The following is a 20,026-nucleotide window of genomic DNA, read 5'->3' as shown; positions in this document are numbered from 1 at the left end:
ACAAGTATATGTAAAGCTTTTCACTTATGGAAGAGTAGACAGCCTTCAAGCTGAAGTATTTTAATCTATTAATGTTAGTAGCTGTACAAATCCAGAAAGTAAACTACATAAAGTTAATCCTGAAATAATACAATAACATTCTTATAGATATATGCAACACACAGCTGTATATACATTATGAATGCAAAGCATGTATTCATTTTAAAAGTGAATGATTGAGAAGTGATCATGAAACTCCTTCATCATAAATTTACCTGAGTCTTCCTCATCAGACTTGTGGAATAGTTCTGATAATGATTTCTCAAAGGAAAGTACTCGATATTGATCTTGATCTGACTCTTCGGGAGAGTCATCGACTTGTCTGCTTTTAACAGAAAACGAAATTGCACCTACAACACATAAGTACAAGATGCCAGATTAACCAGGGATTAATTTTCTAAAATGAAAGGTCAATTTTAGGTACTAAAGATGCTTTAGCTTGAAACTAATGAATATAAAGCCAAACATAAATTCTAGGAGTTAGTATTAGACTTAAACCTGATGGTGGTACAGAACAATTTAATAGAAAATTCATTAATATTTATTTTTTAAGTATAAGAGATAATCAGTTTTTAATTAAAACCAGCAATGTGATACCTAGGTTCACAACCCGGGATGTCTGTTACCAGCTATGTGCCTCAGTTCACCCAAATATGAAACGGAGGTTGACAGTGGATATTACAAAGTGTCTCTGGTGTTACACTGGCTCCCTCTGAGTCTCTAGGAGTGCTTCCAACAGTGTACCAACTTCTGAGTGGGCAGGATTGGCCCCAGACTGTGGCTGAGAGGGTCTGGAACCAGATCAGACTGCTTCAGGATCTGTAGTCGGATTGAGGTTGGCAGGCTTGGCCACGTGCAAACGGATCATGGTCAATGGGCCTACTTCTAGGGCATGGACAAGCATATGTCTCAAGATTGTTCTCAGACCATGGCTGAGAGTGGCTGGCCAAGTTACAGGGCCATTTAAGGATCTGCAGTTCGACCAAATTGGAGGTCCTGCTTCAGGTACACAGGCAGGTGTATCTTCCCCAAGGTCCTACGTGGGCGGGAATCATGGCTGAGAGGGGTTGAAGCTGGGTCATGAGCCACTTCAGGGCCCACAGGTGGGACCAAATTCCATGGGGTTCTTACACAGGATATGGATAGGCAAGGACTCCTGTCAATTCCTCCTCAGAAAGTGCTGGCGGCAGAACGAGAACCCAATGGGACTATAACTGAGTCAACACGGAAACGGGACTGTTTCTTGATCTGTAGCCAGAACCATGGTTGGCAAGTCTACCACACGGGCACAAGCCTGCCTTTTCTTTCTTTCTTTCTTTTTTTTTTTTAAGATTTTATTTATTTATTCATGAGAGACACACACACACACAGAGGCAGAGACATAGGCAGAGGGAGAAGCAGGCTCCATGCAGGGAGCCTGACGTGGGACTCGATCCCAGGTCTCCAGGATCACGCCCCAGGCTGCAGGCTGCGCCAAACCGCTGTGCCATTGGGGCTGCCCAAGCCTGCCTTTTCAAAATGGCCCTCCTCAGTCTTGGATTCCACTGGGGTTTCATAATTTCCCACCTGGATCCCACAGCTCCCACAAAGGCACTTTTGCCATGGAAGGCTTTCAAATTATTATTGCTGAATAGGGATACAAGTGATAGCTCTCCTAGGTTGCCATCCTGCTGATGTCACTCCTATCTTAGCATTTTCAATTTCTTGATTTTGAACTATCATAAAGCCACTTAAATTTCAGGTTAAATTTCATATCCTATTATAAACACTTTTTTATTTTACATAGGAGCTTACAAACACATTATAAAAAGACAGGGTACATAGTGGAAAGAACACAGGCTTTGGAGAGAACCTGGATTCAAACACTTGTTCTGCCACTATTAATTTAGCCTTGAACATGCTATTTACCTCATCTGTAAAATGGTGCTAGCTGTTTTGAAGATTAAATAACTGAAGTTTATGCTTATGTAGGACTTACTATATAATACATTGTTTTAGGTGATTTAACATATATTAACAAGTTTTTCCAAACAATATGAGGTAGGTCCTAATATCATCTCCATTTTATTTTTTTTCATCATAAGTGTACTCTTTGATACCCATCCCCTATTTCCCTCATCCCCCCACCGACCTCCCCTCAGGTAATCATCAGTTTGTTCTCTATAGTTAAGAGTCTGTTTCTTGTTTTTTTTTTCTCTCTCTCTTTTTTTCCTTTACTAGTTTTGTTTGTTTCTTAAATTCCACATATGAGTGAAATTATATGGTATTTGTTTTTCTCTGACTGGCTTATTTTGCTTACCATTATACTTTCTAACTCTATCCATGTTGTTGCAAATGGCAAAATTTGATTCTTTTCTGTGACTGAATAATATTCCATTATATATTTTACTCATATACATATATATGTACATATATACACTACTTCCTCTTTATCCATTCATCTATCGATGGACACTTGAGCTGCTTCCATAATTTGGCTATTGTAAATAATGCTGCTATAAACATAGGGGTACATGTGTCCCTCTGAATTAATGTTTTTCTATTGCTTGGGTAAGCACCCAGTAGTGCCATTACTGGAGAATAGAGTAGTTCTGTTTTTAACTTTTTGAGGAAACTCCATACTCTTTTCCACAGTGGCTGCACCAGTTTGCATTCCCACCAACAGTGCATGAGTGTTCCTTTTTCTCTACATTTTCATCAACACTTGCTGTTTCTTGTGTTTTGATTTTAAGCATTCTGACAGGTATGAGGTGATATCAATGGTAGTTTTGATTTGCATTTCACTGATGATGGGTGAGAGCAAGTATTTTTTCACTGTCTGTTGACCATCTGGATGTCTTCTTTGGAAAAATATCTGTTCATGTCTTCTGCCCATTTTTTCAATTGAATTATTTTTTGGGTATTGACTATCATTAGTTCTTTAATGTATTTTGTATACTCACCCTTTATTGGCTATGTCATTATTATTTTTGGTGCAATTGTAAATTGGGTTGTTTCTTCATTTCTCTTTCTGCTGCTTCATTATTAGTATATAGAAATGTAACACATTTCTGTATGTTGATTTTGTATCTTGTGACTTTACTGATTTCATTTATCAGTTCTAGTAGTTTTTTGGCAGTCTTTAGGGTTTTCTATATAGAGTATCATGTCATCTGCAAATAGTGAGAGTTTTACTTCTTCTTTACCAATTTGGATGCCTTTTATTTCTTTATGTTGTCTGACTGCTATAGCTAGGACTTCCAATACTATTTTGAATAAAAGTAGTGAGAGTGGATATCCTTGTGCTGTTTCTGACCTTAGCAAAAAAGCTCTCAGTTTTTCACCATTGAGTATGATATATTATTTCCATTTTAAAGAAGAGAAACTGACACAAGAAAGTTTAGTTGCTTGCCCAAAGTCAATTAGCTCATAATAATACAGCTGGAATTTGAAAACATGTATTCTGCTTCAAAGTTCATACTATTTTTTACTTAATTAATAGATTTAATTTTTTGCACAGTTTAAGGTTTATTTAAAAAATAGGTGTAGGGCAGCACGGGTGGCTCAGCGGTTTAGCGCCGTCTTCAGCCTGGGGCATGATCCTAGAGACCCGTGATTGGGTCCCGCATCGGGCTCCCTGCGTGGAGCCTGCTTCTTCCTTTGCCTGTAGCTCTGCCTCTCTCTCTCTCTCTCTCTCTGTCTCATGAATAAATAAATAGAAATCTTTTTTAAAAAATGGGTGTACAGAGTTCCTATATATCCCCTCTTGTTTCACATATTAGAAACATCTTGCATTAGTGTAATATATTACTTGCAATTGATGAGCCAATAATGATACACCATTATTAACTAAATTCCATAGCTTACATTCTGGCTAACTTTTTGTGCTGTATACAAAAAGCTTTGGCAAATATGTGATATCATGTATCTACCATTACACTATCATGTGGAATAGTTTCGCTGCTCTAAAAATCCCCTGTACTCCACTCTATAGAACTGGCAATCACTAATCTTTTACCTCTCTGGAATGTCATATAGTTGAAATCATACAGCATGTGGCCTTCTCAGATTGACTTCTATCACTTAGCAATATATATTTAAGCTTATGTTTTTTTTTGTGGCTTGATTGGCTATTTTTAAAAAAGATTTATTTATCTATTTCAGAGAGAGAGAGAGGTGGGGGCAGAGGGAGAGGGAGAGAGAATCTCAAGCAGACTCCATGCTGAGCATAGAGCCTGATACAGGGCTTGATCCCACAATCTTGAGATCATGACCTGAGCTGAAATCAAGAGTCAGACACTTAACCAAATGTGCCATTCAGATATTCTAGGCCATTTGTTTTTATCACTGAAAAATATCCTATTGTACTGATATACCACTGTTTATCCATTCACCATATAGAACACCATAGTTGCCTCCATGTTTTGGCAACTATGAATAAAGCTGTTATAAACATTCATGAGGGAATGTCTTGGTAGCTCCATGGTTGACTATCTGTCTGCCTTTAGCTCAGGGCATGATCTTGGGGTCCTGGGATCGACTCCTGCATTGGGCTCCCTGCAGGAAGCCTGCTTCTCCCTCTGCCTATGTCTCTGCCTTTCTCTGTGTGTCTCTCATGAATAAATAAATAAAATCGTTTAAAAAAACAAAACAAAATATTCATGAGCAGATTTTTTGGATGGACATAAATTTTTAACTCATTTGGGTAAATATGAATATTTATGATTGCTGTATCATGTTATGAGTATGTTTAGTTTTGTCAGATACTGCCAAACTATCTTCCAAAGTGGCTGTGGCATTCTATCATTTTGCATTCCCACCATCAATGAATCTAAGTTCCTGTTGTCCCACATCTTTATCAGCCCCTGGTGTTGTCAGGGCTTTTGAATTTACTTATCCTAATTGGCAGGTAGTGGTATCTTGTTTTATTTATTTATTTATTTATTTATTTATTTATTTATTTATAATTTTTATTTATTTGTGATAGTCACACACACAGAGAGAGAGGCAGAGACATAGGCAGAGGGAGAAGCAGGCTCCATGCACCGGGAGCTCGATGTGGGATTCGATCCCGGGTCTCTAGGATCACGCCCTGGGCCAAAGGCAGGCGCCAAACTGCTGCGCCACCCAGGGATCTCTGGTATCTTGTTTTAATTTGCAGTTCCCTAGAGATATGATGTTGAACATCTTTTTATACATTTATTTGGTATCACAATACCAATACCTCTGGTGAGGTATCTTCAGATCTTTTGCCAATTTTTAGAATTGGGTTGTTTGTTTTCCTATTGTTGAGTTTTAAGATTTTCTCTCTTTTTTTAAGGCTTTTATTTAAATTCCACTTAGTTAACATACAGTGTAATATTAGTTTCAGGTGTACAATATAGTGATTCAATACTTCCATACATCACCCTGTGTTCATCACAAGTGCCCTCCTTAATCCCATCACATATTTAATCTGTCCCCCTGCCCACTCTCCTCCGGTAGCCACTTGTGTGTTCTCTACAGTTAATAGTCTGTTTCTTGGTTTGTCTCATTCTCTTTTTTCCTTTGTTCATTTGTTTTGTTTCTTAAATTCCACATATGAGTGAAATCATATGGTATTTTTCTTTTTCTCACTGATTTATTTCACTTAGCATAATACTCTCTAGTCCCATCTATGTCATTGCAAATGGGAAGATTTCATTCATTCTAATATTCTTTATATATATATATATATATCCTTGTCCATTCATCAGTTGATGGACACTTGGGCTGTTTCCATAATTTGACTATTGTAGATAATGCTGCTATAAATATCAGGGTGCATGTATCCCTTTGAAATAGTATTTTTAGATTTTAAAAATATATTTAAGATACCATTCATGTATTAGATGTCCAAAAAGTTTGTAAGAGTTAGGGAAGGACACTCTAAATTGAAAAAGATTCAATTCACTAAAACAAAAACAAAAACACTTGAGCTCATATATACAGAGAATAGATTGTGGGTGGAGGGTGGGTGAAATGGGTGGAGAAGGTCACAAGGTACAAAATTCCAGTTATAAAATAAATAAGTCAGGGGTGTAATGTATAGCAGGTAATTATAGTTAATAATCCTGTATCACATATTTAAAAGTTGCTAAAAGAGTAGACCTTAAGTTTTCATCATAAGAAAAAAAATTTTGTGACTATGCATAGTGACAGATGTTAACTAGATTTACTATGATGGTTATTTTGCAATATATATAGATATCAAATAAAAAATTCAACTTGGCAAGATTATATAACATTATAGATCTATACAAACCTAAAAACCAAGGCCAACAATATTTGAAACAAAAATTGACAGAACTGGAAGGAGAAATAGACAATTCTACAGTAAGAGCTGGAACCTTCAGTACCTCACTTTCATCAATGGACAGAACAACTAGACAGAAGGCCAATAAAGAAATAGAGGATGTGAACAGCACTATAAAACCAGTAGACCTAATTGGATTATATAGAACATTCCACTCAACAATAGTAGAATGAATACACATTCTTCTTAAATCAACATGGAACACTGTCCAGAACAGATCAGATGTGAGGCCCCAAAACATATCTTAATACATTTAAAAAAATGTAAATCATACAAAGCATCTTTTCTTATCACAATGGAATGAAAGTACAAATCAATAATGGGAGAAAATGTGGAAATTCAATTTGGAGATGAAACAATAAACTCTTAATCAATATTTTAAAGAAGAAGCCACAATGGAAATTAGAAAATATCTGACGATTGAAAATGAAAACACAGTATACAAAACTCATGTGGTGCAGTGAGACCAGCACTAAGAGGGCAATTCATAGTAGCAAAAGCATACTTTAAAAAGATTAATCTAAAATCAACAAACTGTGGTGCCTGGGTGGCTCAGTAGGTTAAGCATCTGATTCTTGATTTCAGTTCAGGTCTTGATCTCAGGGTCATAAGTTCAAACCCACCAAATAAAATAAAATAAAATAAAATAAAATAAAAAACAACTAATTGCACATTGTTATGGAACTAGAAAAAGAAGAGCAAACTAAACTCAAAACTAACAAAAGGAAGGAGATAATAAAGATCAGAGTGGAGGTAAATAAAACAGAGAAAAACAATAAACAAAAATATTGGCTCTTTGGAAAGGTCAACATAATTGGCAGACCTTTAAAGTAATTAAGAAAAGAGGATTGGAGAGTCAAATTAATAAAATCAGAAATAAAGTGGGGACATTATGTTGTCTTCACCAAAATAAAAAGCATTATAAGAGAATACTATGAACAACTATATACCCCCCCCATTGGGTAACTTAGATGAAATGACCAATTTCCTAGAAGTACAGAATCTATTAAAACTGCTCATGAATAAGAGATAACCTGAATAGACATAAAACTAGTAAAAGGATTGAATGAGTAATCAAAACTCTTCCTACAAAGAAAAGCCCAGAACGAGATGGCTTCATTGTTGAATTCTATCAAATATTTAAAGAAGACTTAATATTAATATTATTTTTTTCTCAAACACTTAAAAACTGAAGAGAAGGGAAAACATCCTAACTCATTCTAGGAGGCCAGCAATGTCCTGATAGAAAAACAAAGATAGGACAAGAAAAGAAAACTAAAATCCAATATCCCTGATGAACATTAATATAAAACTTTTCAACAAAATACTAGCAAGTTGAATTCAGCAGCACATTATAAAGATTATATACTATGGTCAAATGCGATTCATTCCAAGAATCAATGAATGAATGAAGGAAGGAAGGAAGAGTGGCTCAACATACACAAATCAATCAACATAATAAACCGCATTAACAGAATGAAAACAAACATGATCACCTCAACTGATGGATAAAAAGTATTTGGCAAAATTCAACATCCTTTCATGATAAAAATAAATTAGGGATAGAACTTCCTCAAAAAGCCACATATGAAAATTCACAGCTATTATCAAATGAGTGGTAAGAGACTAAAATCTTTTCCTCTAAGATCAGAAACAAGAGAAGGATGTTTGGTTTAGCCACTTCTATTCAACATAATACTGGAATTTCTTGCCAGAGCAATTATGCAAGAAAAAGTAATAAAGGTATCCAAATTGGACAGGAAGAAGTATAATTATATTTGCAGATGACACAATTTCATATAGAGAAAACCTTAATGATTACATACAAAAAAATATTAGACCTAATAAATGCATTCAGTAAATATGCAGGATACAAAATCAATAAACAAAAGTAGTTAAATTTCTATACAATTGTAATGAACAATTTGAAAAGGAAACTTTTAAGAAAAACAACTCAGTTAGATAAAGCTTATTTGGATAAGCCTACATAATGTTAAACAATATGTTTGCACTGAATAATAAGGGAACCTAATCAATATTTCAAATACTATGAAATACTCTCAAGAATTAAAAGCACACATTCTCCATTCTTTCTCATTTCAGCTTATTTATATACTCAGCATATTTTTCTTCCTCCAACATACCCATCTAAACATTACAGTTTTATTGTCCCTTAACAAAAAGAAATTGAACAATAATTTGTAAAACAATTCAAAAGCCTTACATGAGTATAACAAGACTGTATATTATATGCCAGCATGAGAAATTAAGTATTTATCTCAAAAATTAGAAATAAATGAAGAGAACTATGGAATTATAGGTCTATATAGTAGCTAATGTTTTAACTGAAAGAACACTTTAAAACAATGTATCTTAGAATTATGTGTGAATTTATACACAATTTCTTTCCAGTAAAAAAAACCTTTCTCTTGGCAATTTAATTTTATTTCTATACAATTACATTTTTATTTTTTATTTTTTTAAAAAGATTTATTTATTTATTCAGAGAGAGAGAGAGGCAGAGCCACAGGCAGAGGGAGAAGCAGGCTCCATGCAGGGAGCCCGACGTGGGACTCGATCCCGGGACTCCAGGATCACACCCTGGGCTGAAGGCGGTGCTATACCGCTGCACCACCGGGGCTGCCCCACAATTACATTTTTTAATTGCATCTTAATTTTTGGTTATGAATTGCTATGGTAGAAGAGACAAGCATCAAATTCTTCTAAACTTATTACAAAGAGTAACATTAGACTCAGTAACTATCAGCAATGAACCCTTGATCCAAATGCTGGAAATAATGATTATGAAGATACGTGTTTCAAAAGGTGATAATATTTTTCCACACTAAGCATGTGTGGTTATTTGACTTCCTATATTCCTCTGTTCGGCCTAAAGTCAACCAATCCAAAGGGGAACAATAGTAAATAAAAGGTTGTTTGTTGGTACCTCAGTTTATCAGAGTGATAAAAAAACTATAAGACTATTTTGGAAAAACTCTGGGTATAACAGAAATAATAGTAGTGTACAAAGCAACTCTCTAAGATAGAGCATCACTGACTTAATGGAGGCTTTCAGTTTGTCTGAAATGAGTGTTACTAAAAAAATCTAATAGGGATTGTAATTACAGCTGTTATTATTTTCAATAGCTCAAGCTTTTATTTTGACAAGTGGATTTTTTTTCTCTACTAAACAGTCTACATATTTGATTTTTTTCAAAATGCATTTGTAATGGTCAAAACAAACATTTCCTAGTATATAGCTTGTTTTTCATTAGGAATTGTTTTTCGCTAATGTCATACTATCTTGTAAAATGTCAATATCAGGCTCAAGTTTAAAGCCTGAGCAATGCAGTTTTATATCAATGGTTAGTCTTTTGAAAATAATGTAAAATAGCGTTTATTGAATTTGGGCGTATGCTGAATGCCTCCCATTCATTATCTATTGAACCCCTTTAATGAGCATAGACATTAATTCCTCGTTAGACTCATTTTAAAGCTGAGCAACCTGGGCTGTACAGAAGTTCAGTAACTCACTCCAGGTCCTACAGTTAGTAAGTGACAAAGGCATACGTTTACCTGACATAGAACGTGGAAAATGGCACATTATGTCTAACTATCACCAAATATACCACAGAAGAAATGGGCTTTTCGCTGGAAAAATAGCAAAATAGCTCACATACTTACAAAACACTTATTTCGACCTAAAGTAATAGGTTTCAGATACTGCTCACTGATTATCTAAACTATTTCACCCTTTAGAAAACTTCCCAAAGCAAGTTTCCATGGCAACAGCTGAACCTGGCAAGGTCTTTGACCTCTTTGCACTTCGTTCCCCCACACCCATCCTGCTTTCTCTCTGGCTTCATGCTTCACCACTCCCTATCGCTAATGAGGAATATTATGGTTAAGGAAAATTTCTGGGCTGGGCCTTTATCACCTTGTGAATTTCTTGGAGGTACGTTAATTCTGTTGAGAAGGGTTTTCATAAATATCTGCTCTATGCACATTATACTACACATGATAAAATGAATTTTAATTGTTTTGTTTCTCTAATACACTACCTGAAAATATCTGAAGCAAGACTAAAAATGAAAGCCAAAGGATATCTCTGTTAACCCTTTCCTTCCTTTCTCTCTCTTTTTCTTACTTCCTTTTAACCACATTTCTAACTCATTTTCTTTTGTTTTATTTTCCCTATCTAGAGGACCAAAAGGCAAGCTGGAAAAACAAAATTTGATGGCTAAGAAACCCAGTGCTGTAGCCATATCTGCTTTTATTTTGTGTATAATAACAGTTCTTGTCTTCTATTCCTTTTAAGCTCTTAATTTTTAAGATAAAATATATAGTAGTCTAGCATCCAATTGTAGTTGTTTAGGAATCCATTTTTTTGTGGTATTATACTGTTTGTTCTTTTTATAACACATTTTTGAAGTGTGTATAACAGAAGACACAATAGACAATAGAGAAAGATTAATAAAATCTACAGGATTCAGATTTCTGTTGTAGAGTATGGTTCATTATATTTTAGCTTTAGCAAGAAGCTATGCTTTCATTACTGGGGCAAAATGTGAAAGCAGTAGTAATCTAGGTTGTCATTAAAACCACATGTTTCTTCTTGATTCATGAAAGAAAAAGTGATAAATTGCATTTCATCAATATCAAAAACTTGTATAATCTTTCACAGTGTATACATATATCAAATCATCATACTGTGCATCTTAAATATACACAATTTTTATTTGTCAATGCTGGGAAAAAATTCTGCTACTCAATAGACACCATTAAGAAAATCAAAGCACACTTTGATTCTCCACACTTCAGGAGAGAAAATTTTAAAGAATGTATCTGATAAAAAACATGCATCCAGAATCAATTTTTAAAACTCTGAAAATTCAGCAACCAAAAAACAAACAACTCAATGTAGGGAGAGGGATGGGCAAAAGACTTGAAAAAACATTTCAGAAGAAGACATATGATGACAAAGAAGCACAGGAAAAGATGCTTAACATTATTATTCATTATAGAAATGTAGGTTAAAACCACACTGTAATTGTACTACACAAAGGTTAAAGTGGATAAAATTGAAATGGCAAACCCTACTACATATGGTCAAAGATATAGAGAAACTGGAACTTTTTTTTTAAGATTTATTTATTTATTCATTCAGAGAGAGCGAGAGAGAGGCAGAGACACAGGCAGAGGGAGAAGCAGGCCCCATGCAGGGAGTCCGATGCTGGACTCGATCCCGGGTCTCCAGGATCACACCCCAGGCTGCAGGCGGCGCTAAACCACTGCGCCACCGAGGCTGCCCGAGAAACTTTTATGCAGTGCAGGTGGGAATGGAAAAAAGGAACAATCTCCTTGAGAAACTGTTGGCAGGTATTTCTTTAAACATTATAAATTCAACTACCATATTACCCAGCCATCCCACATATAAGTGATTTACTCGAGATGAATGAAAGTGTATGCCCATGCAAAGATTTTTAAATGTGCTCATATCAACTTATTTGTTATTACCAAAAAATGAAAAATCCCAAATGCCCATCAACAGGTAGATGAACAAATTGTGGTATATCCATTCAACGGACTACTCCTCAGCAATAAAGGAATACTATTGATACAGGCACTGTGTGGATAGATCTTAAAATAGTTATGTTGCATAAAAGAAAACAACCTCTCAAAAGGGTATACATTGTATGATTTCATTTTTATACATTGCTACCAAATGCACATAAAGTGACCAAAAAAAACCCAGATAAATTATTGCCTAGGGCAAGAGTGGTTTGTCACATGAGGGGAGGGAAGGGGGGGGCTGAAAGGCTTAAAAATGGACACAAGGAAATTTTGGGAGATGACATATTCATTATTTGATTTGTAACCTTGGATTCATAGTTGTATGCATGTGTTAAAGCTTCTCAAATTGTATCCTTTAAATATGCACGGTTTATTATATGTTAAATATACCACAATAAAACTGTAAAAAGCATACTTTGTATTTCAGATATTTTACTCATTGCTACTGAGCAGGATAACAACAGGATTTGATAACTGTCACCCCAAATTGAATGTAATGTTTAAGCAGGATGTGTAAGTGAAGTTCACAGCCAATTATGAGTATCTTTCCAGCAGTATATAGTATCGTGTATGAGATAATTAATGCAGGATAATTAATGCAGCATCATATTAAAGTCTTCATTATAAATCTATCTCTCATTTATCCATCACTTCTATTCATTTACATCTCTCAGTTCCATAAATTCATGTATGTTTCACTGATATCAAATGCAACTGTTTGCTCATTTGTTTGGAATCACCATTCGAGGTGTCTTCTCAAGCCTCCATGTAAAGCCTTCATTTGTTTTGTTAATTTTACTTTAGACTTATTTCTATGAGTAATTTCTGCATGAAAAAATGCATTTTAGTATTAAAAAGCATCCTTAGGCTCTATCTGAACAATAAAATGGGGAGATTGCTTTTTCATAAAAATGCTGTGTGGTGAGAGGCAAATGTTGACAAGTATTTGTAAAATATTTTGAAGTTCCGTGTTAAAAGAAAATGCTAAAAAAAGTATTAGTTTCAATATTTCTTTTTTTCTTTTTATTAATTTAAGGGCGGTGATGAGGCCAAGGGAGAAGGAGACAGAGAGAATCTTAAGCAGGCTTCATGCACAGAACAGAGCTCAACGTAAGGCTTGATCTCAAGACCCTGAGATCATGACCTGAACTGAAATCAAGAATAAGATGCTTTATCAACTGAGCCGTCCAGGCATCCCTAGTTTCAGGATTTCTGAATGATCTTATAAGTCTACTAATCTCAACCAGTTATGCTTAGTTCCCCACATATTAGGAAATTATCTTTGAAGGGTGATTAGAATTTTAAAATTTTCATAAAAATGTATGAATAAATTATAATAAATCCATGTATCTGAGATTCTTAAGCAAAAGTCTTACATGAGAAAAGCCATTGATCTGCCAAATCATATTTTTCTTTTACTGTAAATAACTCCTCACAAAATACACAATTCTTTTGACTGTTAAAGTAGGACACACACACACACACACACATACATACTCACACATATACACATACCCAGATTAAAAGAAAGATTTCCTTTCCATAACAATACTACATATACCTTAGCAGTTTAAAATTTGAATATAAAGAGCAACCTAAATTTATATTCAATAGAGCATCCATAGCCTGCCTTGCCCTCCCAGGAAGAACTATGTTTCTGACACATAATCAAGAATTACAAGTGAGTGTTGTATCAATTAAATGTGGGCCTCATGGCAAACACTGGAGATGCAAGAGTACCTTCCTTCAGTTTAATGAAGTCAATCCAGTTATCAAATTTATGTTTTTCTCCAAGTTTATAAACCATTGTTCTCAGATTGTTGCTGCACTCCTATTATTGTACTACCAAGTAATTTCTGAAATATTTTAGAAGCAATTCTATTTTTGAAATGTATTAATTCTTCTATTCAGCATTGACCAGACACCTGCAGCTATATGCCAGATGTTGGTCTGGAGGCCAATGCTTGGCCTGGCAGTCAAAGGACAAATTATCTAACATAAAGGCATAAAAAAACAGTATATGCCATCACTTACTGATCTAGTAATATGATGGAATTTATCTGTAACCAATCATCTGAGTGGTCCTCGAGACTAGAATATTTATTTTGATTTTGGGAACAGGCGCTGGAAGAAAAAGTTTAGTGCTCACAAACCCTGAAGGGTAATGCCACACAGATGGCCAAAGCTGTCATGAAACATCAGAGCACAGGTGGCAGGGGAAAGCAGACATAGTAAAAGCAAAGAGGAGAGCCCAAAGGAGCACGAGAGGATCCAAGCAAACCCAATTCATTCTCTCCACAATACCTCAAGGCCCTGCTTTTGCAAAATATTTCCTTCACCTAAACAAGCAAGAAAAATGCTTTATAGCAACCAACATTTGTTTTGAAGACTAGTAGAAATGACTGGTTTTCATGCCTCCACAACTATGCCCCAGTCCACAATGGCGATGGGAAGAAGCCAGGAAGATCCAAGTTCAGTTTTGGCCAAGTTTCTGTCATTTTCACTGAGACAAACTCGGATAGAGTGGGGATTAAAGAAGCTGCAAAGCCCACTGGAAATTCATATTGTATTAGGAGATTTTTAAAAAATGGGAGATAACATATTAAGTAAGCGTGCTAAACATTATTTGAGAACCTACTAGATGAGCAGTTTTTATAAACTCCCATTTTATGCCCATGACCACCCTGAAAGATTAAACACTATCAATATTTTACATGTAAGAAACCTGAGGTTAGTGAGGTGAGGTCAAGGTCACAGAACCGGAGAATGATATAATTGGATGCCAAAGTCACGTTTGACTTCTGAATATATTCCTTTGCAACACAATAACAGTAAAATAGGAAACAGCAAAGTTAAAGATATGCAATTTTACCAGTGCAATGTGGTGGTTCACATGAATATAGTACCCAAGCTTTAAATGAAAAATGCAAATTTAAATAGCACTACTTTTGCTCAGCATCACGCTCTGAAAATACATGTGATAGGCAGTGCCTCTCATCACATACAATATTAGAAATCAAATTTTGAACTTAATTTGTATTTTAAAGATGGCAACTGGTAATATACATCTTTCTGGAGAGTGTATAATTTCAGAGAGTAGCAGAATGCTAAATATAAAAACGATTTCTATCTTGTTTAAACATAGGCCTAACATAAGAACTTTATTGTGCACACAGAAAAATTTTGTTTTGACACTAAACAGAAGTTTATGGGAAATTTTTTTTAAAGTCTTTAGTAAAGCTGACTAAAAGCTTTGTTTGCAATTGTTTGGACGAGGGTTTCTTGTGCCAATGTCATAACAGATTTCATTCCAGTGTAAGAACTTCCGAACTGCAAATTTGCAGAAAGGAATCTTAGCTATAATTTACAATTGTATTGAACTGAATGAATACAATCACTTTCCAGCAAGTAAAAGACCACTTTTAGCTGCTATTGAAAAAATACAAGGTAATTGCTGGCTACATCAAAAATGATCATTGCTACCTATTTTCTGGAGCTACCATATTATCAAGGGTCATGGATAACAGGAGAGAATCTCAGACTACTCTATCGTGAATGTTCAGGGCAGAGACTAAATTTACTAAAATGACTGGAAACCACCTTAAACATGGATTCTCAATATTTGGTTTTGTAATGTTGAACAAAGAGTTAAAACACGGGGATCCCTGGGTGGCTCAGCGGTTTAGTGCCTGCCTTCGGCCCAGGGCATGATCCTGGAGTCTCCGGATCGAGTCCCACATCAGGCTCCCTGCATGGAGCCTGCTCCTCCCTCTGCCTGTGTCTCTGCCTCTCATTCTCTCTCTCTGTATTTCTCATGAATAAATAAAATAAATAAATAAAATAAATAAAATAAAAAAAGAGTTAAAACACCCTGATGAGGGCATTGTACCATCTAAAGCCTTGATAGTGTAAGTAAATGCTATGTGAAAATATTCTTTAATTTTTTTCATTTTTAATTTTTTACCTGAGATACAATGAACATATAACATTGCATTAGTTTTAGGTGTAAAAGTATTCTTGTTGTTTAATATTTAGAGATCATTTTAGGCTAACATGCCATGATCAACATACTAAATTATTTCAGCCTGAGTTTTGCTCATACATTTAAATGACTTGCAATTCAATAAATTATCCTTGTCACTGCCTTTCTCTTTTGTACTTCTGTCAACTCTGTAGACAAAGGTAAGATATTCAACTACTCGAGTTCACGTTACTCCTTTCTTTGGTCACAAATAAATGCTATTAATGATTGTAAGAATTTCTAAAGACTTTTTCCTAGGAGATGAAAGTATGTTTCTCAAAAGTAAGAGTTCGGAGGAGATAATTATCAGATCTCATACTTAGGTTAATAAAGTCAAATGTACTAATTAACAATTAGATAAAAGTTGTTTAAAAATATTTAGGGGAGCACCTGGGTAGCTCAGTCAGTTAAGCATCCAACTCTTGATTTTGACTCAGGTCATAATCTCAGGGTTGTGAGATCAAGCCCTGGGTCAGGCTCTGCACTCAGCAGGGAGTCTGCTTGGATTTTCTCTATCCCTCTTCCTCTATCCATCTCTCCATTTGTGCTCTCTCTCCCACCATCTCTCTCAAATGAATGAATGAATGAATGAATAAATAAATAAATCTTTAAAAAATATATTTAGGGATTGTCTTTTCTATAATATATTGGAAGAGATGTTCAGAAAATCCTCTCTCAACTGAAAATTTTAGGTTAAACACACATAGAAGCTAAGAAAGCAGGGATCCATTGTATTGAGTCATCACTGGAGATGACATTTGTTCTGAGAAATGGGCTACTTTGTGATGGCCTGGAGTGTTAGATCTTGGGGCCATAAATGGGAATCAGGGAACAAAACTGTCAGCTAAAGAGCCGACACTTACATGGCTTGGAGTCCAGATTTCACATTATATTTTTGGACCACCAGGCCCCAAACTAATTATTTAGCTTCTCAGCTCTTCATCTTTCATCATACAAAGGAAATGAAGAGGTATTCCTACAAGTTTAGATAGTCTCCTGTTTGTTGTTATTAAATTTGCTTTTTAAAGTTATATTACAACCCTGATATTCACAAGCTGGAGGGTACTGAGCAAATCAGTGTGATATCCTCATAAGGAGCTCAGAACAGTTATACCAGAGACACAGGCATTCCTATGTAGACTATTAAAGAGCAACTGGAGTGAATTATTAGAAAAAAGTGATATGTAAAATTGTACAAACTTAATTCTTACATGTACAAGTTCATTTTCTTTTTCTTTTTTTTTACAAGTTCATTTTCTTATGCTATATAGGAGTGAGTTGCTCTATGTTGTAAACATATATGATTATAGTTATCCCTAAATCATATTCATGAACCATGTTATCACAATCAAAATAAATTTAAGGATTATTGTTACTAACATATATCCCAACCACTAAAGCCTAATCATCTTCACCTCAACATTAGTCTTGTATAAAAACTCAAGCCTCTACCCGAGACAAATGGAAATTTGGTTATCTATTTCACAACTACAAATAGAAACAACTTATTACTATATCTCTATATTTTGCTACATAGTAATCCTGTAATAATGGGACAGTAATATTAGCTTTTTGCATTCTAATATTGATCCGGACCAATGAGGTCACTATCTGGGCATTAGGGAGAGAGTTAAGTCATCATGTTTTCATGCATTCAGTCATTAACACAGGATTTCTGTCACGCCTTCTTACACAGTATTTTTGTTTGCTGGGTTTTGTCTGTGTCTGTCTGTTTTCCTCTGAGATCACATGCTTTCATTTCTAGGTTGACCGATTCAGTATTTTTCCAATTTTTTTTGAAATTAGTTGACATAAAAAGATAATTTTCGAATCAAGATAAAACTAGGCTTTCCCTCTTTTTTTTTTTTTAAAGATTATTTATTTATTTGAGAGAAAGAGAGCATGCAAGCAGGGGAAGAGCAGAAGGAAAGGGTCAAGCAGACTCCCTGCTGAGAGGGGAGCCTGACTTGAGGCTCGATTCCATAACCCTGAGATTATGAACTGAGCCAAAATCAAGAGTCAGTTAACCAATTGAGCCACCCCAGCACCTACAGGCCTCCCTTCCTGATCGCTTCAATTTCTAAATTTAATTTTTAATATTTTTTTTAGCTTTTGTCAGTTTTTTATATTAAGGTTTTAATTCCAGTGCAGTTAACAAGCAGTGTTCTATTAGTTTTAGGTACAATATGGTGTTTCAACAATTCTATACATTACTCACTACTCACCATAATTGTACTTTTTAATTCCCTTCATCTGTATCACTCATTCTCCCGCACCAACCTCCCTTCTTGTAACCATCAATTTGTCCACTATAGTTAAGAGTTTATTTCTTGGTTTGACTTCTTTCTCTCTCTCTTTTATCCCCCCCTTTGCTCATTTGGTTTGTTTTTCAAATTCCACACACGAGTGAAATCATATGGTATTTGTCTTTCTCTGACTTATTAGCATTATAATCTCTAGCTCCATCCATGTCATTGCAAATGGTAAGATTTCATTCTATCTTTATGCCTGAATAATATTCTGTTATATATCTATCTATCTCACTTCTCCATTCCTTTGTCGATGGACACTTGGACTGTGTCCATGATTTGGCTATTATAAATAATGCTGCTATAAACATAAAGGTGCATGTGTCCCTTTGAATTAATGTTTTTCTATTGCTTGGATGAACACCCAGTAGTGCCATTACTGGATCATAGGGTAGTTCTATTTTTAACTTTTTGAGGAAACTCCATACTGTTTTCCACAGTGGCCGCACCAGTTTGCATTCCCACATCCTTGCCAACACTTGTTGTTTCTTGTGTTTTTTATTTTAGGCATTTTGACAGGTATGAGGTGATATCAGTTATAGTTTATTTCCAGTATAGTTTTGATAGTCTTGTTGATTGTTTTCTTTGCTATGCAGAAACTTCTAATTTTGATGTAGTACTAATGTTTTACTTTTGCTATTTCTCTTGCTTCAGGAGACATATTTAGGAAAATGTTGCTATGGCTGATATTAGAGAAATTACTGCCTGTGCTCTCTTCTAGAATTTTTGTGGTTTTGGGTCTTTTAAGTATTTAATCCATTTTGAATTTATTTTTGTGAATGGCATAAGGACGTGGTCCAGTTTCATTCATTTGCATGTAGCTGTCTAGTCTTCTTGGCACCATTTTTTGAGGAGACTTTTTCCCATTATATATTCTTGCCTCCTTTGTTGAAGATTAATTAACCATAGAGTTGGGGGTTTATTTATGGATTTTCTATTCTGTTCTACTGATCTATGTGTCTATCTTTGTTCCAGTACCATTCTGTTTTAGTTACTACAGCTTATGGGGTGTCTGGGTGGTTCAGTTGGTTAAGCATCTGACTCTCGATCTCAGCTCAGGTCTTGATCTCAGGGTTGTGAGTTCAAGTGCTGCACTGGGCTCCATGTTGGGTGTACTTAAGAAAAAAATTACTACAGCTTTGTAGTATAACTTGAAGTCTGGTATTGTGATAACTCCAGTTTTTTTAAGATTTTATTTATTTATTCATGAGAGATGAGAGAGAGAGAAAGAGAGAGAGAAGGAGAGAGAGAGGCAGAGACCAAGGCAGAGGGAGAAGCAGGCTCCATGCAGGGAGCCTGACGTGGGACTCGATCCCAGGTCTCCAGGATCACACCCTGGGCTGAAGGTGGTGCTACACTGCTGAGCCACCGGGCTGCCCCCAGTTTTTTTTTTTTTAATATTTTATTTATGTATTCATGAGAGACAGAGAGAGGCAGAGACATAGGCAGAGAGAGAGAAGCAGGCTCCTCGCGAGGAGCCTGATGTGGGACTCAATCCCAGGACCCTGGGATCACAACCTGAGCCGAAGGCGGACACTCAACCACTGAGCCACGCAGATGCTCCTCAGTTTTGTTTTTCTTTTTCAAGAATGCTTTAGCTATTCGGGGTCTGTTTTCAGTTCTATGAAAAATGCTGCTGGTATTTTGATAGGAATTGCATTAAGCGTGTAGATTGCTTTGGGTAGAGTAGACATTTTAACAATATTTGTTCTTCCGATTCATGAGCATGAAATGTCTTTTCATTTCCTTGTGTCATTTTCAATTTCTTTC

At 35.5% G+C, this 20,026-nt stretch overlaps 1 protein-coding gene across 1 annotated transcript in view; it reads right to left on the bottom strand.

The window, feature by feature from the left end:
- CFAP47 (cilia and flagella associated protein 47) overlaps positions 1-20,026 on the bottom strand; it is a 491,966-nt gene that overhangs the window by 151,925 nt on the left and 320,015 nt on the right. The window contains exon 50 of the mRNA XM_055338249.1: positions 255-389. Within this exon, the coding sequence (XP_055194224.1) occupies positions 255-389 (135 nt within the window). The remainder of the gene's footprint in view (positions 1-254; positions 390-20,026) is intronic.

This window comes from Nyctereutes procyonoides, unplaced genomic scaffold (assembly GCF_905146905.1).
Source record: "Nyctereutes procyonoides isolate TBG_1078 unplaced genomic scaffold, NYPRO_anot_genome, whole genome shotgun sequence".
Taxonomy (NCBI): Eukaryota; Metazoa; Chordata; class Mammalia; order Carnivora; family Canidae; genus Nyctereutes; species Nyctereutes procyonoides.
This window is presented reverse-complemented; position numbering and strand designations above follow the sequence as displayed.